This window comes from Microcaecilia unicolor, chromosome 1 (genome assembly GCF_901765095.1).
Source record: "Microcaecilia unicolor chromosome 1, aMicUni1.1, whole genome shotgun sequence".
NCBI classification, from domain to species: domain Eukaryota; kingdom Metazoa; phylum Chordata; class Amphibia; order Gymnophiona; family Siphonopidae; genus Microcaecilia; species Microcaecilia unicolor.
The window spans coordinates 178,947,764-178,975,573 of record NC_044031.1 but is presented as its reverse complement, the minus strand read 5'-3'; the positions used below and the strand labels follow the sequence as shown (position 1 = coordinate 178,975,573).

At 41.8% G+C, this 27,810-nt stretch overlaps 1 protein-coding gene across 1 annotated transcript in view; it reads right to left on the bottom strand.

Moving 5' to 3' along the window:
* The window catches only part of KCNH8 (potassium voltage-gated channel subfamily H member 8), a 588,306-nt gene extending 567,661 nt beyond the window's left edge, over window positions 1-20,645 (bottom strand). Inside the window, exon 1 of the mRNA XM_030202709.1 lies at window positions 20,491-20,645. Within this exon, the coding sequence (XP_030058569.1) occupies window positions 20,491-20,566 (76 nt within the window). The 5' untranslated portion in view covers window positions 20,567-20,645. The remainder of the gene's footprint in view (window positions 1-20,490) is intronic.
* Window positions 20,646-27,810: the final 7,165 nt, after the last annotated feature.

Sequence of the window (27,810 nt, the reverse complement as noted above, 5' to 3'; positions counted from 1 at the left end):
CTGAATGGAAAGATGCAGTATACATCTGCCAAAGTAGCAGCAGGTCTCTTTGTAATGCACACTCATGCTGCATCAACCACTGATGCTGCAATGAATATCAAGCGAGCAAATTACCATAGAGTGGCACTTACTACCCTGCATAGTCCAGGAATGTTTGAATTGAACTCTTCTCTCTCTCTCTCTCTTTTTTTTTTAACTGTAAAAGAAAGTATAGAGAAAATGGTCCATCAAAGTTTGCATGGATATGTGTGCATTTTGCAATTCCAGGCCATCTTTGCCCATTCTCTGTCTTTGGAAACACCTATGCTCATTCTATGTAAAAATCTAGTAGAAAGAGCTTTTACATTCCTATATCCCAGGGAAATTTTTAAGCACCTATCTCTGTGCTAAAACCTGCAGAAAACTGAAAATATACCAGATATGAACAATCTTTAAGCACTGCACTCAAGCTAGTCACCTTATTTACAAAAAAAAAAGATATAGCTAAACTAGAAAAGGTATAGGAAAGGGCAGCAAAATAATAAAATTATGATTCAAATCACTTATGAAGAAAGTCTTGACAGGCTATTGTTCTTTAGCTTGGAGAATAACTAAAAAGAGATATAATAGAAGTTTATCACAAACAGTGTAGTAGAGTGTATCCTTTCAAATCATACAAGGGCTGTATAGAGGATGGTTCATGAAACAAATTTAAGATACATTTAGAAAAGTTTTTTTTTTAATCAACATAAATTAAACTGTGGAATTTGTTGCTAGAGGACATAGTCAGGGACAATAATATTGCAGTATATAAAAAAGATTTGGCAAGTTTATGGAGTACACATCCACAACGGAGATAGGTAGCAAGGAATGGCACCTGTGTAATTACTTCATATCATCCTTCTCCTCAGTTCCCTCCTGCCTCTTCCTACAATGTGCCTTGCCAAAATAATCCTTCAGCAGACTGAATACTGAGAAGGATTACTTTATAAGGGACACAACATATGGCATAAGAACATAAGAATAGCCATACTGGATCAGACCAATGGTCCATCTAGTCCAGTATGCTGTTTCCAACAGAGACCAATCCAGGTCACAAGTACCTGGCAGAAACCCAAATAGTAGTGTAGCGCCCCCTAGGTTTCAGTGCTGCCCCGCTTCGTTACAATAACAGAATCTGCTATTGGTCACGGCACCGGGGTAAGATGTTTTCCCCTGAAGCGGAGCACACTTCCACCCAGCGCTACTGTTTTTCTATTAACTCAAAAAAATAAAAAGTATTAGAATAAAATAATTTTTATTAACAGAGTTGATATTAATTCAGAGTGTGAGGAACCCCTTTCACGCTGGCAAAGAAATGTATATCGCTACTTTTAACAAGCAAATATGTTTCATTTATTCTGCAACTCACATTTGTTTAACAATTACATTTACTTTAGAATAACGTAAACAGCTCAAAACAAATTCTTTTTCTGTTTAAATCTTTCAGCCTTAAGAACCTTACAGAGCAATTGGTGTGGAGAGTTAAGTTGTTGTTTTTTTAAGAGCCTGTTAACTTCAAATGCTTATACTGAAATGAACACAAGAGTACATAGCATTAATTTGTGCATTAACAAAGAAATTTACTCACTTCTTAGGGTTTCTGGATTTCATGGACCCAAGTTTAAAGATTCCTGAAAAACAACTTCAGAAATGTTTGGAGACCACCTAGTAAAACCCAAACCTCAGCATAGCATTAGATAAGTACTTTACAGTCCAGAACTTTTTCTCCTATTTTAAACCTTAAAAGCAAATTTTCTTTAGTTTAAAAAAAAAAATGTTTTTCTTTTTCCACAGGTAGAGCGAAACAACAACAGATACATCCGGAGCCTTCAGGAACTTCTGGAACTTTCTGCACTCAGGTAAGTGTTGAACCTTTATATTGTGAGAAAAACCATTTACTTAAAAGTTCCTTTACCTTTTCAACTGTTCAAAACTAAAATTATGTGTGCACACAAAAAAAATAGTTCTGGAAAATTATGCAAAAATTCATGAAAGTAAATAACTTATCCTTCCCTTCCCGCTTTGATCAGGTAACCTCTTGCTGCAGGAAACTGGATCTCAGGAAACACTGCTGCCACAGGGAAACACAGCCACTCTGGAATAATCAGCAGCTGCCACTCAGAATTACTGCTGGAACTTCCAGGAATCTGCTTTGCTGCAGTTGATGCACAGCAACAGGAAAACCTAAACTCTATTGTGATCCTGATACAGGAATTCTAAAACTAATGCTGGCTAACCCCAAACCCAGGTCCAGCTTCTTTACTTGACAATTCTCCTCTGTTCAAGAATCATGTGCTATGCTCTAAAACGTATTCCTCCAGTGTCACTACTCGGTTATACCCTTCCCCCCTTTGTAATAATAACCTCACTGGTAGCTTGAATTTTCCAGCTCATCACCTCCAGGTGCTCTCTCTGAATTCCAACAATTATTGATGGAAAACTTCAACCCTGGCCTTTCCCAAATACAGTTAAACCCCCTTTCACTGGAGTACTGGAGAGTCCCCTTTAAAGTCCTTGCCCCTACCAGTTCTGCCTCTGTGTTATCAGCTGACTCTACAGAAGTAAAACTTTTTTCCTCCCAGCATAGAAAAACCTCCGTGCCAGTTCTCTTTTTCCTATCCTTCTCTCTGCTCACCCCAAGCCGTAGTCCAGGTAACCAGAATCAGAAGACATTATCTGTCCCTTCTGAGCCAATCAAACTCTCCAGCACTTAAGTTACAGTTTGTGCTGAGAATATGGAATCTGAATTTCCCTGGTGTCAGCTCCATTTTAAAACCATAAGTCCCATAGACTTTAATGGAAAAATCACATTTCCTAAATATTTTGACATCTGCACATGTCACCTCTCGCTCGCTGAGCAGATGTAGCACATCTCTCCCAGAACCCTGATAACTTTAGAATTTAAAAATACATATTCCACCGACCGCACTGCGTTTTCCCAACCCCCCCCCCATAAAATAATTCATAAAATTCTTTGATTACCATCTAAAAATTTCCCTTACATCCCCCTCCATCCTATATAACCATTGGAATTTCAAAACTGCATATCTCCCTAAAGACAACTTAAAAACAATATTCATTTTGGTCAGATTCCCCTTTTGCACCCAACTAGGATCCCCAAATGTCCTTACTATCAAAAAGAATCTAATTAATTGATCATGCCAACACCCTGTTCAGGCCCTGATTTCAGGTCTACTCAAAACCTTAGAGTCTCACTGAGCATTTGCAAAACTTGCCATTACCCAGTAATGCTCTCTGTCTCTACTTCACTTAAAGCCAGCCAGCCAGCAGGACTGGTCACAAACATCTCCTGCCCCTAATAATGTCCCAAAACGAGCCTGGAACCCCATGGACTTCCAGAAAAAGCTCCCAGTTAGACAAAGACCCAAAAGGATCTGAACTGGTCTCTGCTCTCCTCCAGAATACATCTCAGAATGTCTCTTTAACCTTTGCAGCCCTGAGGACTCTCCCACACTCCCACAGAAAAAGGTAAAACTTTTGTATTTTTTTTACCATATTACAGTAGCAACATAATCAAAATAACAAAATAATTGAAGCCCTAAATAACACCTCATCCAATATAGAGAAGTGGCCACTCTCCTGCACTGACAGACAACTAACTTATGAGTAACTTTAACATACCTGTGTATCATCTAGCATATCCCTGTATTAGCTGTAATATCCTGGCTATCAAGGGCCACAGGGGAAAGACATACAGAAGACCCATCTACAGCCAGGGCTGAGTCAGAGCTGATGAGTTTGGATCCTTTCTACGACTAAAGAAGGCTGGTAGCTTCCCTTTCTGTGATGCTGCCATCAGATTTAGGATCTATTCAACAAAAACATCCCAGGCAGCACTATCTCAAAATTCAAATACTTAGAAGTTGTAGCTCAAATAAATGTCAGCACCCATCCAATGTGAATCTCAGAAATGCCTTGGGAAGAGGATGAGCAAATTCAAGGGCATATCCATCACAAATGACCTCTAGAACCCAAAGATTTGTGGTTATTTGGCCTAACCCCAATAGAATGATGCCAGTCATCTCCCCACAGGACGTATTAGAGTAGACCTGCAAACCTTCATTGTGTACCTTTGAAATTCCCTACTGCAGACACAGTGAATCTTCTGTCACCCCTGTAGGAACCTTGAAAGGACTGCCCTCTGAAGGGAAATCTTGCCCTCTGAGTAGAACTTATTCTGCCCGGTCTATACCGTCTAGCCTCTATAAAATGTCCTCTGCCAGAGAACCCTCTAGCTACAAAGGACTTAGGTCAATTTTCTAGTAACTTAGGCACCCTGGACTATGAAAATGCCTGTAACAACTTCTCTAAATCTTCACCAAAGAATAAACTTCCTTTAAAAGGCAACTTATTATGTCTAGCTTTAGATGCAGGGTCCACTGACCAATTCCAGAGCCAAAGACCAGAATCATTGGCCAAGGCACTAATTAAGGGGTCATTTTACTAAAGTGTACTGAAAAATGGCTTGCGGTAGTGTAGGCGTAGGTTTTGGGTGCGCGCCAATCCATTTTTTAGCGCACCTGTAAAAAAAGGCCTTTTTTGCTGAAAATGGACGTGCGGCAAAATCAAAATTGCCACGCATCCATTTTGAGTCTGAGACCTTACTGCCAGCCATTGACCTAGCAATAAAGAATCCAGGCAGTAATGATGTACCCGCATCAAATGCCACTTAGCGTGCGTCCATTACGTGCACCTGAAAATAAAAAATATTTTTCAGACACACATATCAGACATGCACCAAAAATAAAATTACCGCAAGAGCCACACGGTAGTCAGACGGTAACTCCATTTTGGCGCACATTGGGCATGCATAAACGCTTACGCGGCTTAGTAAAAGGGCCCCTAAGTCATACAGAGTGTCTGCCAAATAGGAAGTGCCCAAATCCAAAAAGGTCAGAAGCAGATGATCCCCAGGTGAGTCATGTTCTAAATTCTGTATCAGATGCTCGGTCCACCTGAAACAAGTACAAGCTACAAATGTAATAAATAAATAAATAAATATCCACCACACACTGCTGCCTGTAACTCTAGGGCAGAGACTTTGAAGGCTTGCTTCAACAAAGATTTCATTTTACAATCCTGAAGACAATGCAGCACCACCTTCCACCAGTATAGCGATCTTATTTGTTATGGCTGAAACCACTGCATCAATCCAACGTAGCTTAACCAGCTGCAACTGGCATAGCAAGGGAGTGAGAGCCATGCTGCACAGATATTGGTTAAAAACCCCAAACAAACAGATTGTAAGCCCACTAGGAACAGAGAAAGTACCTGCATATAATATGTACAGCGTTGCGTATGTCTAGTAGTGATATAGATATGTAGTAGCAGTTCCTCCCCTGTAACTAAAAGCACAGTGTCAGCCACACAAAGAACACACTCTCCCAATTAAGGCTTACAAACAAAATTCTAGCAGAGCAAAAAAATTCACAAGCATTCTTTGACAAGGCAAGCCCCAGAGATTCCCCAGTGAAGCAGTTGAACCCAGAACTGCGGTTCCCAGAAGTCCTTGCAAGAATGAGAGAAGAGAGTAGTCCTAAAAAAATGTAATGGATTCCCAGCCCCAGCAGGGGGAGCAATTGCTTGAGGCAGGGTGAGCCTGTTACTCCCTTCCCCACTAGAGGAAGAGGGAAGGATGAAGCTCAGTTTCCCTGGCTTCGCCATCAGTATATAATTCCCCCCAGCTGTGAGAAGGGGAGAGAAGATTTCCTGGATGCTCTCAGTCACCAGGAGAGAGGGGAGATGAATGGAGAGAGAGATTCCATGGAGTATGTGGAGGAAGGAAGTAGCCTGCCACTACAGCTGCCTAAGGGAGAGGAGCCAGCTACCATGGAGTGGGAGAATTCAAAGGTTGCCCTGCCCAGCACTTAAAGGCAGTGGAGGAGGCCACTCCAGGCGTGGTGCTGAGAGGTGGAAGAAACTGCCAACCCTACGTCTTATAGGGTTCCCTCTGTGCTGTGAAAAGGCAGGTGATTTGTGGTATTGGTTTGATGTGCAAAGACTGTCCATGAAGATTTGTCCTGAACTGTTGTGCTATATTGGAAGTGTGCTGAACTCTTAGTAAACCCTTCTGAAGGAGGGGGTAAGGGAAAGCTAATGCCCTAATAGAAGACCTGAGGTCTTGAGGAGTTGAGCGTTTGTTGAGGGATTTTGGGACCTGGACTGAACCCTTTTTTTCTTTTGAAGACTATCTTGTGAGGACTGTACTTTTTTATTTTGAAGACTGTATTAAGAGGGCTGTACCTTTTGTTTTGAAGAATATATTATGAGTTTTGGTATGAAATTGCCTTGATAATAAAATACTTTGGCCCTGAGTCCAAGTATCAGCAGCATTCTGTCCTGGAGCCCTGGGAGCCCCGCAGACTTGCTGGCTCCACCAAGAGGAAGAAGCGGACTCCCCCCCCCCCCCTTTTACAATTCCCAGTAATAACAGTGTTTCCACAAAGGCAAATTTCCTTGTCCCTAGCTCAGCCAATGCTAACTAGCATTCAGCGTAACAGAGAAAGAAACAAATTTGTCTATAACTGTATAATGAGTTTAGACTCTCATGGAAATCCTGTACAAGGAACTCTGAGACACAAATTACCTACCCCTCAAAAGAAAGAGGAAGCTGGGGAGAAGAGGGAGGAGCCTGGATATTCCAGGTATGACATCCCAAAGAAGAGACTGAGAGAATTCAGTACTTTTTCACATGTCTGTGAGCATAAGCACCAGTTTTATTTATGTTTTAACTCGTTGCTTGAGAGACCGAGGAGCAGAAGATAATAAAATATTCCTACCAGACCACTGCAGTTCTACCAGACCTACTACTTGCTAGAGACAGAAATATTGGCTGGTCAAGCTGCTGGAGAGGGTTCCTAAGCTATGACATAACTCATTAGTCTCTGTGTCCACCTGCTGGTAGGATGGCACAAACTAGCATCTGGACTGATTTGGTGGGACAATAAGGAACAAGTATTTGCATGTGTCCTAGTCAAGGATAACTTTGAGAACACTGTAAGATGCTACAGTATCCCATAGATTCTATATGGAGTCTAAAATTGCACTCACAAATGTGGCAGTGCAACCAAATTGCATGCACAACTTAATTGGTTGACAAGACAATCGGTGCTGATAATTAGCCACTGACAATCATTGGCACTAATTGGCACTAATTAGAATTTATGCACACAACTTTCTAAGCATATTCTATACAATGGTGCTGGTAAATTCTAATGAGTGCATCTCAAAAGGGCATGGCCATGGGAGGGGCATGAGCAGGTCATGAAGTTCCTAAACATTATGCGCACTATTATAGAATATGCCCAATCTATGCTGAAATTAGGCATGGGCATGTATACCAGGTTTTAGTTGGTGTAAATGGTCACATCTACATTTTAGTTGTGGGAATGGACACTATGATTATTCTATAAATCATGCCTAACTGTAGACAAGGTTTATAGAATAGTGCTAAGTGTGATTTTTTTTTTTTCAGTGCTAATTTTTTTTGGTTCCATATATAGAATTCATCTGTATATGACTCAGCTATTTAACTTTCTTTGGGTGGTCTATTTCGCCAAACAAATTTCTATTTATTTGGGAGGCTGATTAATAATTACCAAGATCACTGGGGTGCCTAAACTAAGGTAAAATATACAAACTGTTAACTAGCAAAACTGCCAAAGTTCTATTTACTTAGGACTTCTTTTACAAAGCCACACTAGTGATTCCTATGAGCATCCTCTCATTTACCGTGTGGGAATTGCTTACGTGGCTTTGTAAAAAGAAGCCCTTAGTTAGTTATGTATTAGGCAGGTATTAAAAATAGAGAGCTAATGATAATTAGGCAGATATTAAAAAATGGAGCAGTAATGATAATTACTCCCTCAGCCCCTCATTTATATCCCTGGTCAAAGTGAGCACTTTTACAAAATCTATCTATGCCTCTGTACTGGTGCAAAATAAGAAATGCATGCATATATTTTCAACCCACCCAAAACATGCCCAAACAATGACCCCCTTAAAATATCAGCATCTTGGTTATCTAAACTTGTAAAAAGTGAATTTATAAAATTGCCATTTACAGCTGTATCCAAACCATATGCTTAAATGCCACTATTTTACATGTGCAGATGCTTCTAAAATAATCTCCTTTATGGTGGTAATTCTATAAAATAGGTGCTAAGAGTTATGCCCCTAGTACACATGTCTTTAGAATATTGGTATAGAAGTGTACATATGCGCACATGTACATACCAAAATTCCACCTAAATGTTATTGTCATGTTTAAGTTACATAGCATGCATTTGTAAGGAGGTGTGACTGGGCAGGACTCACATTTACATTCATAAGTTATAAAATACTGTATGTTACATACATATCACTAACATTTATGTGCAAGCATTTACACTAGCTCTATGGCATTTACACCTAGTTATGCTATTATTCTATAAAAGAAAGTAGGTACCTATATTCTTTTAGAGAATAGGCTTCTACTAGCTGACCTCTGGGTGCCTAACTATAGATGCGTTGTTAAAGAAGCACCTTCTGTATACATATTTGTTTGTGATTAGGTTTATGTTTTTTTTCACTAATTGTATGCATACTGCTTCTATGAAATAGTCTTTAAGAAATGCCTTTTTGGAATTTCTCACATATTTGTCCTTTTATAAAATCAGGCACAAAACCTTTAGAGAGTCTTTTACCATAGTGTGTTAATCTTTTGGACTTAATGCATGATGATTTCTGCTGTTAGGGTGCACTAAGTGCAAATGCTTTATGCTAATTATTGGGGACTTGTCCAGAATGTCCTATGGAATTAACACATGAACATGTGCATTAGCGTGTGTAGAAGCTATTGAGGTGATGCCAAATGAAGCTGTGTTAACTACACAAATGAAAATTACTGCTTTAAGTACTGTGTGCTCACTGCATTATGCAGTCTCTATCAATTCTCTGCCCATGACCCATCTAGTTCTTGCCCCTTACCACTGAATTAGCACATGCAAACCAGTATGCCACTGTGGTAGCTATTACTGCAATTCTGCAATAGTGTTTAACCTTCTCTAATTTGCACATTAGAAGCTTAACACACTTCAGTTAAAGAGCCCTTTAAAGAATTAGATGTACAAACATATTTATGCAACTTAAAATATCATGCATTTTGAATTCTATTCTAAAATGTACTCCAGTGTATTCTCCTCCACATAATATAATTTATAGATCTGAATAACTACTAGCAGTGAGCCAACACTCACAGGAATAATTTTGCTACTGTATTTACATCATGGTGCCATTTATAAACTGTTTTGGAAGCTACAAATGAAACATAATACATGAACCACAAAGACTCTAAGTGATGAGACACTGCAATAAATTATTATAATGACTTTAGCATTAAAATACAAGTATATTGTGTACCGGGAATAACATACTCTGCCTGCCGGGAGGGGGGGGGGGGTGGATATTGTTGAAGATGATCAGCTCAGGGCATCCCTAATGGAGTTTGTTTTCAGAAACTGTATACCCCAGAAACTAGGTTGATGGGGAGCATATAGATGATGCATACTTGGAGGGGTTGCAGCTTGGTAAGTTACAATAGAGGGCAGGAGAGATATTAGAGCATGGGGATGGAGGTGCAGCAGGCGCTTTGAACCATGAAGCTAGGCAAATCCCCAGGACTGGATGGCTTCTCTGTCTCATTTTGTAAGAAGTATCAGCATTTGCTGCTCTCCCCCTTGGTTCAATTGTTCAGTAGTTTGTGAGAGGGCTTACCCTTGCCATACTTTATGAAGTTGGCAGGAATGACCATGATTCATAAAGAAGGGAAGAACCCAGCTAGTTGTAGTTCATACAGGCCTGTTTGATTACTGGGGGTTGGTACTGAGCTACACAGGGTTTAGCAGACTGCCTTATGGTATTGCTACCTGGGTTGATTCAACCTGATCAATCAGGCTTTGTGAAGGGTCACCAGATGGGTGACAAAATTCACAGGGTATGGAATAGCAGGCAAGAACTGTGCCTCCTAGCAGTGGACACTGAAAAGGCTTTTGACCGAGTCTCATGGCCCTTCCTTTTCTGTGTTCTGGAATGGTTGGGTCTGGGACCCCAGTCTCAGGGGTGGAGTAGGATGGTACATACAAGCCACTTGGCCTGAGTCTAGGTGAATAGTGGGTACTCAGTGCCCTTATAATTACACTGCGGCACTCAGCAGGGGTGCCCACTATTGCCTTTGCTTTTTGCATTGGTAATAGATCCATTGGCGCAGAAGGTGCAAAGTTAGCCCTTAATTCATGGAGTGCAGGATGGGAGGTCCCAAAAGATTAACCTCTTTGCTGATGATATTCTGTTTATACTAACCCTGCTGACTCCTTGTCCAGCAATATGATGTAGCTGGAGGCTTGCAGGAGAGACTTTGGCTTTCGCATTAACATGGAAAAAAATCAGAAATCTTGAATGTTATGCTCCTCGTGGAACAGCTAACTGTGCTTTGTAGGTGAAATCCCCTTTCAAAGGATTGGCTCTTGACAGGTATCTGAGGGTAGGCTTGAAACCGTGAAGATGATAATATTGTCCTACTTGTTATATCTATTTTCCACTATATCCATTGCAGTGTCCTCCAATGTTTTAGATAAACTGCAGTGGCAGCTTTCTCGCTTTATTTGGGTGAGGCAAGAGGGGATAGGCAGTCCTAGATGTATACAAGTATTACCAGGCAGTTCAATTATGGGCCATTATGGCTTGGCAGTTGAAAGAGGTGAAACAGTGGGTTGAGTTAGAGCAGGACAGGGCAGAGGACACGGGGCTAGTGCATCTTCCTTGGCAGCCTCGTGGTAATCAAATGTGGACTAGGAGTGATCTGCTGTATTGTGATTTTACATTGAGCTTGGAAGGGGGTGAGGGATAGGTTAATAGAGGGTAAGAATTATTCCTGGTACATGCCTCGGTGAGGAAATATGGAGTTTCCCAGGGAGGGACCAGGCCATTTTGTGGATGGGAGACAGGCAGCTTGGCTTCTGTGGGTCAATTATGGGATGGGCAAGTAAGATCCTTTGTTGAATTGCAGCAACATTATGGATTGGAGCCCAGAAATATTTTCCCCTACCTGCAGGTATGGCATTATGTGTGCTTCATGATTTGCAGCAGGGAAGGAGTGCCTTTGAAATGCTTTTAGTTCCAGTGGTCCAGCGGGGAGCAATTTTGCTAATTTATAAGTGTTCTGAATGGGCAGGGAGCTCAGAAGCTCCTGTATATGGAGCTCTGGTAGAAAGACCTGGGGAGGGTGCTGAGCCCCACAGACTAGAAGGAAACTTGTCTGTTTACTAAGGGGTTGAGGGTCTTTGCCCTCATGGTGGAAAATGGTTGTAAAGTGTTACTCCACTGGTACTACACACATGTCTTATTGCAAAAAATATATGGGTTGGCTTCAGTGCTATGCTTGTGGGGGTGTGGTGGGAGGGGTACCTATAACCATATGTGGTGGTTTTGCCCTGTTCTTCAATGCTACTGGGAGCAGGTTTTCCACATGTTTTTGCAAATCTTCAATAAAACACTTCTTCCTGATATGGAGGTGACTCTATTGAATCAGAGACTTCAGGACCTGAAGGAGTCTGAGGATTTCATTTACTATCATTTATAAACCACTCTTATCCAGAGGGGGATAAAAAAATTGCTTGCACAGTATAAAAACAATACAATAAAAATAACAAATAATTCAAACAGGCTCTTCACTGTGTGGCATCCTCACTATAATGAGAGCAGCTTACAACTCGCATCAAAAAATGCTGCTTCAATAGGTTTTTTTTTTAGAGTCCAAAGTTCTTCTGCCTCCTAAGGGCACTAGGGAGTTTGTTCCACTCTGTAGGACCAGCTACAAGAAATATTTTTTTCCTAGTATTTTCCAGACAAAAAGACAGGCACCGCCAACCTGCAAGAGCACTCGGAATGAAGCGCCCGCTTCGGATGATACAAACAAAGACAGTCCATCAGATAGTGAGATGATTCACAGTATACACATTGATGGACCAACAGCAAAAGTCAAATTTTTATCCTGTCCTGCACAGGTAACCATCTCAACTGCTGAAGAAAAGAGGTAATGTGTTCATCTCTCTATATAAAACGCACCTCCAACATTCTAATGCAACCTCACTTTCCCAATGTTCTAAAAGTGAGGCGGCAGAGATCGCTTTCACCCATGAGTGTCTGCCCTGCCCACGCGTCAAATGTGAAGACGTCGAAGGCGGAACAATGACACTCACCGAACGTCTCCAGCATGGACGCAACACACAAAACCGCGAGCCAGGCATGGGGAGGAGTGCACGGACGTCACGCAACACATAAAAATGCGAGCCATGCATGGGGAGGAGTAGGGAAACACTCCTCCCCCTGCCTGCGACACAGCTGTCAGTTCCCCCTCGGCGCATAAACCAATCCCCTCCCCCAAACACATAGCTCCCCAGAAAATAGTAGAACCGTGCCACAAGAAAAAAACCTCTGCAACCCGTCCCCCCACCCACAGTCCCCCTCACCCACCCTTCCGCAGCCGGTCGCTCACCGTTACGCAGCCCACCCTCTCCTCACTGTAGGCTGCCTTTTTTGAAACACCTCAATTGTGCACAACACAGCCAAAGCGTACCCGCATGTAAAACAAGGGGCAGCAGAGTCCCTACTATTATGAATATGTTAAAATAAGACCTGCCTCCTCAGCAACCAGACAATCTAAAAGCCCGTCATTGTTGAGGGCGTGCTGTTTCGTAGAAGGACACTTGAACAGTCGTAGGAAAATGCTAAGATAGGACCCGCCTACTAAGAGGAATCAGCCAATCAATAAGCTCTGTCCTCCTTCAGGGCGAGCCAGTTTCTTTCAATAAGAAAGACGGGTTCAGCTACGCTAATAGAAGAGAGCATGGTGCAGGTTGAATGACGAAGTCAGAGGACTCCAGAAACTAATCAAAACGGCAAAAAAAAAAAACCCTCTGCAAGGACTTTTGCTAACTGGTGAGGGGGATTCTATTGTTTTCCGTTTTTTTTCTCTGTATCTATACATAAACTTTGATCACTTGTGATACTAATGGCAAAAGAAGGCTGGGAGACAGTTTTGGTCCTGACATACAGTCAGCTGCAGATCTTCTCTTCTCCATACATCCTCTACCCCTAATCGTTTCTTTTTCTATGCTGGCTGTCAATGGGAGCACTACAGCCACTTCTGCTCTCTCACTATGCTAAACGGGACTGAGTCACAAACTTTTAACAAACAACTGGATCCTCAGAACAAAGAATTGCCTGAGCTGAAGATGGGAACACAAGAAAGGTTCTCCTACTCACAACAGACCCAGATGGCCCAGCAGAACTGTTCGCTGAATTTCTCCTACCCAGGACAGATGATGCCAGGTTTTACAGTATCAAGTTCTGGGAGGTTTCTAAGTCCAGCCTCGAGTAACTGCACATATAGCCCTGTACGTCGGGAGAAACTCGGAGGGAGGGAAGGGGGATGACCCTGGAACTTGGAGGGATGGAGGGGGGAGGGAGGGGCCCCTGGCACACACTCTGATTCTCACACACACACTCTCTCTCTCACGGACACACTCGCACCCAGTCTCAGTCTCTCTCTGTCACATACAAACACTCGCACATTCACTCTCTCTCATGACCCTGAAACTTTGAGGGATGGAGGGGCCCCTGGCACACACTCTGATTCTCACACACACACTCTCTCTCTCACGGACACACTCGCACCCAGTCTCAGTCTCTCTCTGTCACATACAAACACTCGCACATTCACTCTCTCTCACACAGTCAATCTCACACACAGTCTCTCAAACATACACACTACGAGGAAAACCTTGCTAGTGCCCGTTTCATTTCTAACAGAAACGGGCCTTTTTTACTAGTATTTAGATAAACCAAATAACAAACAAACAGTAGAATTCATCATAACTTCCTCTTCTGCTTGGGGATGATGGCTGTGAGGATTGTGGTGGCTGCACATTGGAAGTGAGCTTGCCCTCCCAGTAGAAATCTAATGGTGCAAGAACTGGACCAGTGGTATGCCATATACCATATCTTGGCTAGATGCCATTTTAAATTTTAAATTGGGACAACTGGACAGAAGATGGCATAGTTTTCAAACCTGGAAGTTACAACAGTTGGGGTGAAGTGGGGTTGGGAGGGTGGGGGTTGTTTATTTGTATGTGTATTGAGTGGATGCGCTGAAGAACCACCTCTGCATCTGCTATGTTACTGTTGCTATCTCTGTGAAATTTGTTTCATAAATGTTATTAAAAGAAATACACGTACATTAAGGGTAGCTTAGCAGTATAGGACTTTATCTAGTGATTCAAACAATTTAACATAATAAACATATTCAAAAGAAACAGTGATGTACAACACTTTCTGATGGATAAATCCCTAGATGAATTTATCAAGTATACTGGTTTGTATTTCAATTGGATTTTAGCAACAAACTTTGATGACTCTGAATATGAATGTAGGGGGGGTAAAAAAACATTCATTCATGCTTCACTTCTATTGTGATGTCAAAAAGATAGATGAACAGGATTTCTGAAATTTGGTTGAATTATGAATATTGTAACAATTAAACTATCCCATCAGAGGGAAATAACACTGCAATAAAAAGAAAAAAGGCTGCTTTAAAAAGGAAATATTGTGGAGAAAATAGGGATGATATTCTGAGCCATGGTAGCAAGAAGATGTAGCATTCAATTTGTTCTTATAGATAGTACATAAATCAGATTTTAAACAATACAAATGAAAGTAACCAGGTCATAGCTAGAGGCTTACCGAAACCAATGTGTTTTGGTTCTGGCCAAAATCAAATCCGCAGCTGAAGTCTGCCACTCGGATTCAGCTGGAATCAAAGCTGAAGCCAAAACCACTGTGCCCTCCCCGCATGCCCCCATCCTGGCAGGAGACAATCAGGGTCCCTTCAGGCCTCCGCCCCTTCCTCCCCCCCCCCCCAGCAAATAACTACTCCCCAGGCTGCCTATGCCTACCTTAACAAGTCCTGGAGGTCTAGTGGCCTCCTTGGGGGGCAGAAACGAAGCCTACTCATTAATGATTGGTGCTTTAACTGAATCAAAATGACTGCAACCACACAAGACTTCAGTGGGAGGTCCCAGCAGCCATTTTGAAATTGGCACCAGAATAAGCAGGAGTGACTGGAGAATGCTCCTGCTTATGCCACTGCAAATCTCAAAACAGCTGCCAGGACCTCTCATGGCAGTCTCGCGAGGCCATCACGTGAAGTCTTGGCAGACATTTTGATTCAGTAGTGGCACTGGAAATGAACAAATAAGCTTTATTCGTGCCCTGAAGAGGCCACTAGATCACCAGAGCTTCTTAAGGTAAGCCCGGGAGGCCCAAGGGGGGTGGAGAGTGTCACGGGTATGGGTGGAGGGAGAGAGTTCCAGTTTCTGCTGAAAATGCAGTGGAATTTTCTGCAGAAACCGGAATCCAGATTTTAGGTCAGTTCTAGTGCCAAATCCAACACCAAACCTGAAATTCAGCGAGCCTCTAGTCATAACACTAAGTTATAATTTTATTTCAAAGTTCCAGAAGCATCACTTTCTTTCAATGTCTATGGAAAGTTCCTTTGATCATTGTTTACTGTTATTGTAGTTGTTATCAACTAAATATAATATGTGCCTTGAGCATTATTAGTAACATAGGATGTACCATATTGGATCAGTAAAATAAAGAGAAGGAGAGTAAGGTTATCAAATAATCTAAATTATTTTCTTATAACAATGTATAAAATAATAGAAACCAAGAAGCAGCAAGGAAAATGATCTGCAAGATGGCAGTAACAAACAGCAAGTCAATAAAGGAAATCTGTCACCAAGAAACAGCAGCACAATGAAGATTGTATGTATGTATGTATTTATTTATTATGATTTATTTACCACCTTTTTGAAGGCATTCACTCAAGGCAGTGTACAATAAAAATAGATCAAACATGAGCAACAGACAATTACAGCAGTAAAAACATTCAAATAACAATACAAAGTATGGCATATATAGTATACTACTTACAATGCCAACACAATATGTAATATAGCATTTTAATTGATAGTGTAGGGTATAAGCAAAGATGGAACATATATAGATAGGTAAGAGAGTAAGAGGAGTTAGAAAATAAGGTGACCTTTTAAAAAAAAAAGGTGCACATGACATCAGAAAAATGGTTAAATATTATCTCAGCTAGGATAGGAGTGGATAGTATGTGCAGCCATGTCACTCCTTGTGTGTTCAAGTGAGACTAACAAATTAGTTATTTCTTCCATTAAAGGCCTGGTTGAAGAGCCAAGCTTTCACCTGCTTCCTGAAGTAGAGATTGTCCATCTTTAGACGTTTGTTTACCAAAATAATATTTAAAACACTAAAAAGCCCAACACGGCCATGTTTTGCCCTCCTAAGGGCTGTGTCAGGGGCAAATAGGGATGGTCAATAAATGCGTTAGTAATATCATAATGGAAATAATCAAAACAACAATTAAAATGACAGTACTAACACAATAAATTAGGAAAAGTGTGGTAAAACACCATATGCAAGTCTATTATAACATGCATAATTAAACTCATATCATAAACATGGATATATAAAAATCTTATGACATACATAATTAAAATCATAAAACATGAATATATAGCCATAGATTAGGCTGAAATGGGGTGCCTACACACCTAAGAGGTGTTTCTCAAAGGTGTCACCTACTTGGTCAAAAAGCTAAAAAGACAATAGATAAGGCAAGTAAGCCACTCATTAAACTCATTGACCTTAAAACCTCTGTGATCATTTGCACATAACTCACTGAGCATGTACAGATTCATCACACTTGCAAGTTGTGTGCTGTATTGAAAGCTGGTAAGTAAGTATGGCTCAGAAGTTCAAAAGCAAACGTGGATGCTAGAGACCATTAGCGCCTGTGTTTGCCTATGTCCCAGGATCAGAGCTGGTGAGCACCTATAACAATGTGCTCGCTGACTCTGAATGCTAATAGCATGCGAATACATGCTAAACAGGGACATTAGTATTCCTACCCAATGCTCAGCAGGCAGGGTGCCAAACTAGCGTGCTGCTACCACTGTAAACCCTACACCAGCTTCTAGACAAGATTTCTGAAGTTTCCCTGGCAGCAGTTCAGCTTCTCAACAGCAAAATAGCAGCTCTGTTTCCAGCTCCATTCTGTAATCCAGACCGGCTTTCCCTAGCTGCTCCAGCACCAGCAGCAGTTCTTGGTTTCACTTTCTGTGGGAGCTTTCCTTGCTCCAGAACCAGATTCTCTGTCAATTACCCTCAGATGCATACTCTGTGCTTGATTAGCTTGCTAATCATTCTTAACTTTCTGTTTTCTCTCTGTTCTGCTAGCTCAGTGGCTACTCTGAAGCCCCAAACATATACTCTTCTTCTGCCCTTCAGGCCAGATTTTCCTGCTGCTCTGGAAGCACTCTGGGATACTACAATTGCCAAACAGAAAAAGCCTGCTTGCCCAGCACTTGCTAACTATTTTATTCCCTAGGTCTCTAAGGCATAGCTAACTTATTTAGCTTTATAAAAAATGTTTTCCCCCCAACTGTACTAAGGCCACAAAACCTTTAACGCAGAAGCTCAGATCCCACCACTGCCACAATAATATAACAGTATGACTTGACAAGGCTTGACTTGATTTAATTTGATTTGATTTATTGATTTGATATGATGCTTAATACACAAGTTTTAAAACAGTTTACAATTAAAAAAAAAAAAAAGAATATAATAAGCAAAACATAATACAATACACAAACAATACAACCCTCAGAAAACACACCAGAGGGCAGTGTAAGGTCAAAAAGGAAAACTTTATTACTGTATACAAACAAACCTGTTTCCTCACAGTTTCAATACTCTTCATGGAAGTCTCTCAAACACAATTTCACTTTCAATAGTCTACCAATGGCATGGCTACTCTCTTCCATATACAATGTCTCATTACTTATAACCATAGTTCAGCAACCAAGGGATTCTGAGTCTACCTTTGCAGTTTTATCTCTTACAAGCAATCAGCCCTAGAGTACTTTCAAGCATAAACTTCAAACTTCTTCTCCCTCAGCATACAAGATCTAAGTGAGGACCAACTTTCTTCCCCTGAACTCCACCAGGTACTCTAATCTAAGACAGATTACCCTGTGAGGATCTGTACCCTCAGGACCTCTCCTGGAGACCTCTTGCCATGGGATTTCTCTGATCCACTCTGTTCCTAAACCTACCATAAGATGGCTAAACTGCAGCCTCAGTGAGCGAGTGTTACTAGGGACACCTGCCACTATACCACTCACTCCCTCACAAGCACATACTGCAGAAAGTTGTACAAGATTGCCACTATGGGTCATTCACATTATTTAGGATGGCAGCACTGACTCAGGTAGCAGGACAGACTGACCACTTCTATCTGGGACCCCCCCTCAACTATTAATGAGGCCCCTAGGAGGGTGGGATAGGGGAAGGATAGGACTCCTGGAGACAAGGGTTTGATGTCAGGGGCAGGGTTTATTGGTGAGATAGGTCTGGTGTGTCAGGGAGCTAGCCCTTCAAGGGGGGCACAGCTAAAATGGTTTTACATTTCATGAAAACAACCTGGTAGAATGCTTGCTTTAGATATCAACCATTATTCAAGTAATGAAATCTAGAGAACTGGAAACATTTAATTTAGTTGTATCTCATTTCAATAATTATTATATATGCATGCTATAATTTTCAAATGTTTCTATCCTTTATTTTCATGTGATTTATATGTGTACTATATTGCGGAAGACTTAGTAATAACCTGAAGGACATGCAGTTTTAAAGAAGTAAATGATAAATTATATAGACTCCACACATTAAACACAATATTATTAAATGTAAGGAGAAGATTCCTTGCCATTATATTGTTGAAGCATGATCTACAGTGGCTATTATATGTATCTAGCAATTAAATGAATGGGATACTTCATATTGATATTTCGATTTTACCTTCCTGTTATTCAGAATTACTCTTCCTCTCTTGTTATTTATTTTCTTTCCTAAAATCAACATGAAAGTGTTTCTAGAGGTTTACAGCTTAACGGCTGTGTGCAGCCAAATTAAATATTCACTGATTACTAGTATAGGAGACAGTGATAATTCACTCTGGATAGTTGCAAAGGTACATTAATATCAAACTACCTAACTTTCACACTAGCCAGAAGTTATTGTTTGAAATCTGTGTAATTTGTTAGTGATTTTTTTTTCTGATTGTCACCTTATTGAATTGACTTCCACTTCAACGGACTTAATATAGCACACTACCTTTTCAGGGTTCTCAAAAGAGCATTTTCTTTGCACAGAACCCCATTCAGCAAATGTTTCATATCTGGTTGTGCACTCCCACTTTTTCTACAGAAAAAAAAAGATTCTCAGTATGTAATCAACTTAGTTGTGCTAAGCAGCAAATATCCATTTTACCACACCGCAGACAAAAGCATGGGCCCACACTACTGTCTTCTGAGCTAAAAACAGCAGCACAAGGCAAAAATCCCAGGCTAGACTCCTAAAGCTACGGTAACCTAATTTGCCAGACACACAGAGAACCCCCTACCACTTGCACTGCTGTAACCATCGTGAAACACAGTGTGTGGGTCATAGAAAAGCCATACATTTCTCCCATAAACATTTGTAGGAGTGTTTTAACAAGCTTATATCCGCCATAAGCCCTGCTTCCTTTACCCTCCATTGCCCCAGGTACAAAATAAGTACTTGTATATATGTAAACCGCTTTGAATGTAGTTGCAAAATACCACAGAAAGGCGGTATATCAAGTCCCATTTCCCCCCTTCCTTACTCTTCCCTCTTCTCCTCGGTTCTTCCTTATTAATTGCAACGAGATAATATCCAGCGGAGCTCCAAATTGTAGCAAAACATACTAGAGCCTGCGAGAACTGTCTGTGGTGCTGAAAGGAAAGAAGTGGCGACAGCAACCTGCTTACATCGCTCCCAGTCTCTCTGTTTCGAAGAGACAACTTTTTAAAGCCTTTTAAAACTTTCTAAAACCACAAAATATACAAAACCGACATTATTAATCTGCTCATAGCTCAGAGAAACGTAAAAACAGCACCAGCAACAAAACTCCTTACAGCAAACATGTTCTAATCCCGTGCATACTGCGTGCATTGTGGAAAATAAACTTTTACAATTAACGATAAAACTAAGGTAAAGGGTGAAAGTCCAACGGTACCTAGAATGTAGATGTCTAAGGTAAAAGCAGAGCTACAAGACATGATGAGCGCGCACAAATGTCCCTGTTTAGACCTTTACTGGCAAATCGATAGCGATACGGTATCAAGATGTGCATCACCAATATAGAAAGGTGCTCCGCGTGAGCCGCATTACAGGTCAAGTAATCTCATCTGAAATCTCGGCCAGCACTAGGGAATGAGGAGGAAAGGAAAGACTTACGTGTGCCGTCAAACCTAGTGGCTATGGTGTCCAGAAAGGTGTTTTGGGGTGCCAGTAATCCCTTCATCACAGGCATTTTTCCAGCGCGGTGTGAAATTCTCCATCAAAGTTTGCCTGGGTGGATGTTGGGGAAGAAAGTCCGGAGTGAGCTGGAAGAGGAGAAAGAGGTCGGAGTAGCAGATGTGCGGACGAGAGTATGAGGTGAGGCGAAGAGGAGATAAAGCGGGCCCCGCTAACGGTGTTTTAATAAAAGCAGGTGCAGCGCCCTTCTCGCGCCAAACCTCGACTTCAGGGCTCCTGCTGCGCCTGCACCCGCAGCTTGTGCTCGCGCAGGTGTCGACTGTGCCGCGCGCTCACCCGCTGCCTCTGATAGGCTATCAGCAAGAGCGGGCGGTTCCAGCAGCGTTCGCCCTGGAAAGGGGTGGTGCGAAAGCGACAGCGGTCGCGCGGAGGCAGCAGCTGCAAGACAACAGCTGCGAGGTACATAGATACTGTTCACACACGGCAGGTGCGCGGACGGCTGGGACGACAAACTCTCTTCCCAATACTTCACAGATGGAGGGTGAGGGTAGGGGTGGGGAGGGGGAGCGTAATAGGCGCAAAGACTCCTTCCACTTAACCAAAACAAGATTTCGCTTAAGCGGGTGGTTTAAGTGGGGTTTGAATATTGTGGTGTAAGAAAGTGGTTCTGTATGGAAAGAGGATGTCTTCTTGGGAGACTTTTTTTTCTCAAAAGCACAAGGCAGAGATGCTGCAGGAGTCAATGACCCCCCCCCCCCCCCCCCCCCAGGAGAATAGCTGCAATAACTGATCACAGTGCCTTCTTTCCACTTTACTTCCGAATTTCTCACTAGGGATGGTTGGAAGTGCCTTATTCATGAGCTCTAATTAAATAAAAGCAGCTCTTCTTATGAAACTCGGAGATCTCTCTCTCTGAATGTGTGCGTGTACGTTGTGAATTATATATTTTCTTCTATCTTCCATTCTATGCATTAGTGCAAACTCACCAAATCAAAACAGACATTTTTAAAAAATGGTACTTTTGTGTACTGTTTATTAGTATTTAGTTTGCGTTTTATTTTTTACTGGTTACTTAGCATGAAACAATACTTTTGCAAGTGTTGCAAGAAGCATATTTCTATAATCATCTCACATCATACGTTGACTTTTGACAGCAAAGTTAATATGCCATTAGGACTACAGGTCAGCTTAAAAATAAATATATTTTATCCAGATGAAAATCGGTGCAAATTGAACGATTTCATACTTGCAAGAGCAGAGTTGAGGTGCAATTGGAAGATGAGCCGGTGGAATGGTCAACTCTTGTCTCCTGTCTCTAGTAGCAGTTGCGTTATTGAGGGTGAAAAGAAATAGAGTGTAAAGACAAATTGTCGCTGTCCAAGCACTGCAGTCTGTCAGATGCCAAGTCATCTTTTAAATATTTAAAGAACCTGGATCCACCAGAGGGAAGATGGTTGACAAATGAACTTCTTTATCTTTCACATCCAGAGCTTGCACTTTAAATAAGCTGTCATGGTTTTTCACTTTTTACAGTTCTTTGATGCTTCCTGAGATCTTTCTCCTCTCTGCGGCGGTTGATTTCTAAATTTAGCTCTTTGAAAGAAGGCCACTGATCTGCTGAATAAGGCCAGTGGAATTCAAGAGTTTTCACTTATCACGTTAAAAGTCAGACCAGCAAAGGGCTTGGGTGAGCACTTGATATCAAACAACCATCATTTTTCAGCATCCATCGCATTCTCACAGAAAAGGGTCAGCTGGTATGAATTACAGCTTTTATTGTGTATTGTATGCCAACTTTTTAATACAACATATAAAGGTATTTTATGCAGATTACAATAATCTGTTCCCTGAGGGGGGATACCTTTTAGACAGCTAAATGCTTAGGGTCACATCTGTGCTTCCCGCAGATTATCAAGAAAAGTGCCAGCGCTGCTTTTTTTTTTTCATTCGTTTTCTCTCTGGGGAAGGTGAGGCTGGCAGTTTCTTTGTTGCTGTCTAAAGCATAGATCATCATTAAAAAGAAAAAAAAAATCTGCCACCAATCTATAAGAATGCACTGAAGTTGCCTCTATTTGTTATACAGTTAAAGGCTGATTAAGCAGATTGTTCAGTAGAAGAAAAACGATAGCACCGTCCCTCAAAACATGAATGGTTTAGGCAAACATTATTGTACCTAATAGGAAGAGACATTTTTATAGCATCATTGATATAAATGATCACTGTGTCAAAAAAAAAAAGCTTTACAATCATGTGGTATACTTTATGATTAATTTATATTTTCTGGTAAATTATCTTTTTTTCATTCTATTCTGGGGGTTCGCCTGTAAAGCTGGTCAAGGAATGTAGTTTGCCAAATAAATATCACCTATATGTTTCTTGTTCACCTTTGTTTGCATGATTATATAAGGTACAGTAAAATGGATCACCATGTCCTTGATAAGGTAGGATCTAAGCTTTTAACAGAAGCAGAAAGCTGGTCATATAAAGAGATACTGGTAGTTTATTTCAAACAGAAGGTACAGCAAAGAAGAAAGCTGACACCAGATTAGAGACTAGATTTACTAAAAGTGTACACTAGCACCATTAATGTGTGTTATTAGTTAATTGGTTCTATTGCATAAAATAGTATCTATGGTGCATAACAGATATTAATATGTATTGGCATGTACTAATGTTGGGTAGCATTTTTTTTTTTTTTTTAGTAAATCATGATTTAAACTACAGATTGGAATCGAGAGAAGACTGGGGAAGAATAACAGAAACCAGAAGAAGGCAATAAAATAATGGGGAAACTGGTCATTGTGACAGCATTGGAATATTAACCAGTTATGTTTCTAAGATTGCAAAAATAACCAGTTAGGTGCCAGAACTTAACTGGTTATGTGCCGGCTTGAAAAATGTCAATATTCTATCTCCCCAATCTTCAACTGGTGAGAGGCAGCATGTTAGCTGCCACCTCCAACGTTGGCCCCTGATATTCAATGCCAGACTGTATCCAGCGACCAGTATTGAATATCCAGTTTCAGTTTTGGCCGCAACAACTTATCCGGCTAAGCGAATATTCAGCATTAGCTAATTAATGGAGATTAAATGTAGGCCTACCATTTAAGCAGCTTGTCTTAACCACTCAACTTAGCTGGTTTAGCGATGAATATGTGTGCTTAGCCAGCTAAGTCAAATGACATAGCAGGTTAGCAACTAGCCGCTAAGCACTAATATTCAACGGAGATAACCAGCTATCTTGCGCTGAATATTAGTGCTTAGCGCTATTTAACCAGCCAGGAGCCATTCCTGGATGGTTAAATAGCACTGAATATCAGGCCCTATATGTTTATATTTCTAAAATGGATGTTTATGCTGCCCATCTCGGCACATAAATGTATTTTAGAATAGCAACTAAATCATCAGATTCTGTTTTAAAATACTACTGAAACTGGAGATGTCCTGACACAAATGCCTCAATTCTGATTTCTATGTCCTTTCTAAACTGGGACTGATTGTATGAGGTGTTCCACAGGTACATGCTGCTCCTGACGGGGGTCGTCTATGTGCCGCAAGTGCCAAGACATTTACTGCTGCAGCCGGAGCATGTATGAATAGTGCTATACATTGTAATGTGGTGCCCCCAAGGATGTGCTCACCTCTATTTACCATTCTCCCAAACATTGGTCTGGGCAGGTCTCTGACTGACAGTGATCTTAATTTTAAGAGAATGGCTGCTGAGAGATTTCTGGCTACAGGCAAGTAGGTTCCTAATTCATTGCAGCCTTTCTTTCTTATTTATCTAGTCCCTGAGATCCCATTCTTTATGTCCTAATAGACTGCCAGGTTCTAGAATATTCCCCAAAAATACTCTTTATTTAATATCACCAAAACAAATTACCATAGTTCTATGTCTTCCTTTTTAAACATAGTTTCTAAGCAAACATGGTCAAAAATGTATTCCTGCTCTATAAGAGTTAACATAGGACACCTTTTCTTCACTCAATAATAGACCTCTTTTCTTACATACAAACAATAGGGTTCATGCTCTCTCTTGTAATACCCCTCTTCAAACACACAGGGTTTTGAAGGTAAATTACAGCTCTCTCTTTTCTCAGTGCTGTTTGGGATTAAATAGAATTGTTTTAGGCAATTCCTTCGGGCTTTCTACTATCTCATTCAACACAACTCTTTAACACAGAGGATTATTATTCTCTTTAAGACTGATTCTTGAGTCTTTCCTTTTCTTCCTATGCACCCTTGCATCACCCAGGGGCGTAGTTCCAAGCTAGGTTCCCTTCCCCCTTTACAAGCAATGCATCATTTAAGAGACTGGCATCTTGCCACCTCTCCCTTAATCCTTAACACTTCTTTACTCACAGGTCCATGCTCAAAACCTAATGCCAGTTTTAAAGGTGATTACCGCCAGACTAGTGCTGGTGTTTGTGTGTCCCCAAATGCTCTAATGGTTTTAGCGTGGGTGCTAAAATCATTAGTGCAGACCACAATTAAAAGCAGTCAATTAGTACCCTAAACAAATTCTTTAAAAAAAAACCCAGCTGTCAGACACAACACCAGAAAATATAATGCCAGGTCCGGTACATTGCTAGAAAGTTGGTTGATAGAAAGAGTGTCTAACAACACCCCTGAACATCCTGACCAAGACAGGCTTCGACAACAATGCCACCATGCCATGCCATGCTATGCCCCCTCCCGAGCATCAGCCCAACCTCCCACCAAACTAACAAAAATCACTGGTGGTCCAGTGGACCCCCCAGCCCCCTCACAAAAGGCTCTGGTGGTCCCATGGTCCCCTGACCCCCCAGAAAACATAAAAGGCCCTGGTGGTCCAGTGGGACCTAAGCAAGAACCCCCCCCCCCCCCCCGGTCAACACTGGTGGCTTAGCAGTGGCCTACTCCTAAACCCCTTCATACCTCCGTAGGAGACAGGACAAAAAGATGCCTTTTCCCTCCCACTCTGGGTGTCATCAACAAAATGGTGGTGCCCTTCCCTGCCCGGTGCATTTTAGGACACACCAGGCAGGGTCTAACTACCATATAAGGATACCCAGAGCAGAAGGGAGTAGGAATCCTTCCCTTCTGCCTCCTTTGGAGGTGCGAAGGGGTCTCAGGATGGGGTTATGGTCTAGTCTAGCCTACCCTGGGCTCCCACTGGACCACAAGGGCCTTTTCTGATGGGCTGGTAGGGGTTCACCAGAGGAGGATGTGTGGGAGGAGGGTGCTATGCTCTGCTGGGTCAGGACCAGGTTTCTTTTATTGATAGGGAAGGGGTGGAGTAAAGGACCATGGAATGCTTTTTTTTTACATCAACTTTCCCATCAGTACCTGAGCCAATCAGGAGCAGAGTAGTGAGCAGCCAATTAATGCCTAGGTTTTAATGCGGCATTCGTTCACATGCTTAATATTTGGCAATTTTGCTGCACTGGGTTCATGGTAGAATTTGATTCTTCCACAAACCTTTGAAGTTTGGCCTGCTGGATGGGCAGCTGTGTCTCTTGCTTTGGTGAAAGAGCTGGCTCCTATTCTAGCTTCCCTTACTCCCATGCAAGCAACCTACATCTGGGGAGCCAGACCTCTTGTCACCTTTCCCTTACTTTAACAACAGCACCATATTCCAGTGCTTTCCATCTGTCCTGCTTCCGTAACTTTTGAGCATTCAGCCTTTCTCTCTCTTTTTCCTTCTCCCCACTTGGAACCATCTCTCTCTCCTTTAATATACTGACTGTTCTGTGGGTTAAAGCTATCAACCACCTTGCTCTCCTCTGTTTGGGAACACTCAGCTCCACCCCTTCTCTGCAGCTTTGAAAGACTGCTAATGAGGTACACTCTTCCTACCTTGAAAGTGTTTGTGCTTGTAATTCCAAGAAGACTGTTCCCTTTCAGCTTGCCCAGTACTCCTTCCTGCCCTGCCCCCACCCCCACTCCAGGGTTTTCTTTCTACTGCTGGAAACTAGAAAGTTGCACAGGGACAGAAATCTAACTCATCCCCGCCCCGTCCCTACTGGAATCTTACCTATCCCCCACCCATCCCTGAAAGAATTTAATCCATCCTCACTAATTCTCTAAAAAAAAAAAATTTCCGGTCAGCTCTCTCAGTCTCTGGGTTCGAGTCGCAGCACTGCAGGCAAGTAAGAAATGGAAGCTGGAAGTTGGAGCATTCTGATGCGCAGATGAAATGCTCATCTCTGATTCGCTGGCACTGTGTACTGAGAGAACACCAAATGCATGCATCAATAGGCCAGGTGACCTCTGATGCTCATGCCTGTGTCAGAGCTGAGGCCTGTGCATCAGCCCAGGAGCAGAGAGGGTTAATGGAAGACTTTCTACATCTGAGCTATTAAAGCAAAGAGGAAGAGGTGGCATTCAAAGAACATGGTACTTAGTAGGTGAGAGGCTGGTGCAGGTGCAGCATACACTGCCACGGGAACCCCTCAGGAACTGCTTCCATCCCTGCAGGAACTCCACAGAGCTGCTTCCGTCTCTGCAGGAACCCCATAGTCCCAGAGGGTATTCCCACAGGATCCCCGCAGATTTTGCAGGATTCCCACAACCACCATTCCCGTGCAGATCTCTATTGGAAACACCTTCCCCAGGAAAGGAACAGCGAGGTTTCTATGTAAGGTCAGTTCCTTGTTCAATTTCTTTCTGAGAGAGACACTGATCTATGCCATGTTTTTCTGACTGCTCAGCCTTCTGTCTCCTGTCCCCAATAGACCTGGACAGGCATAGCCTGTCAGTATATAGCACTACATGTTTATTGCTGCCACTAGAACCCAACTAGATGGTTTTCCATGCAGGTGCTATATGGGCAGCTTCCACACTGAGGGGACCGTGTGGACAATAATTACTAAGGAGCCTTTTTGCCAAGCTGCAGTAAGCACTACTAACACATGCTTACTGCAGCTTAAAATGGCATACCACTGGGCATGCTTAGGCATCCCGCGGTAAGTGCAAATGTGCATTTGCTACTACAGGGGAAAAATAAATAGTTTTATTTTTTAGCCAGGGGGGGGAATGTCTGGGGGTGGAAAGTGGGTGTTTTTGTGCTAATCATAAAGCATGGCTACATCACCACACGCTAACTGATTAGCACAGGATTAGCATGTGTACCTGTACTGCCTACAAAATAGGTGTCTGAAAGGGCTCATGCACTAATTTTGTTAGTGGCTGCATGCTAATGGCAATATTAATCCATGAGTACTCATGAGGCCTCACAACTATCTTGATCTTAAATTATACACAATTCTTGATATATAATCAACACATGTGCATCCATTGCATAAATCTGTACAATTA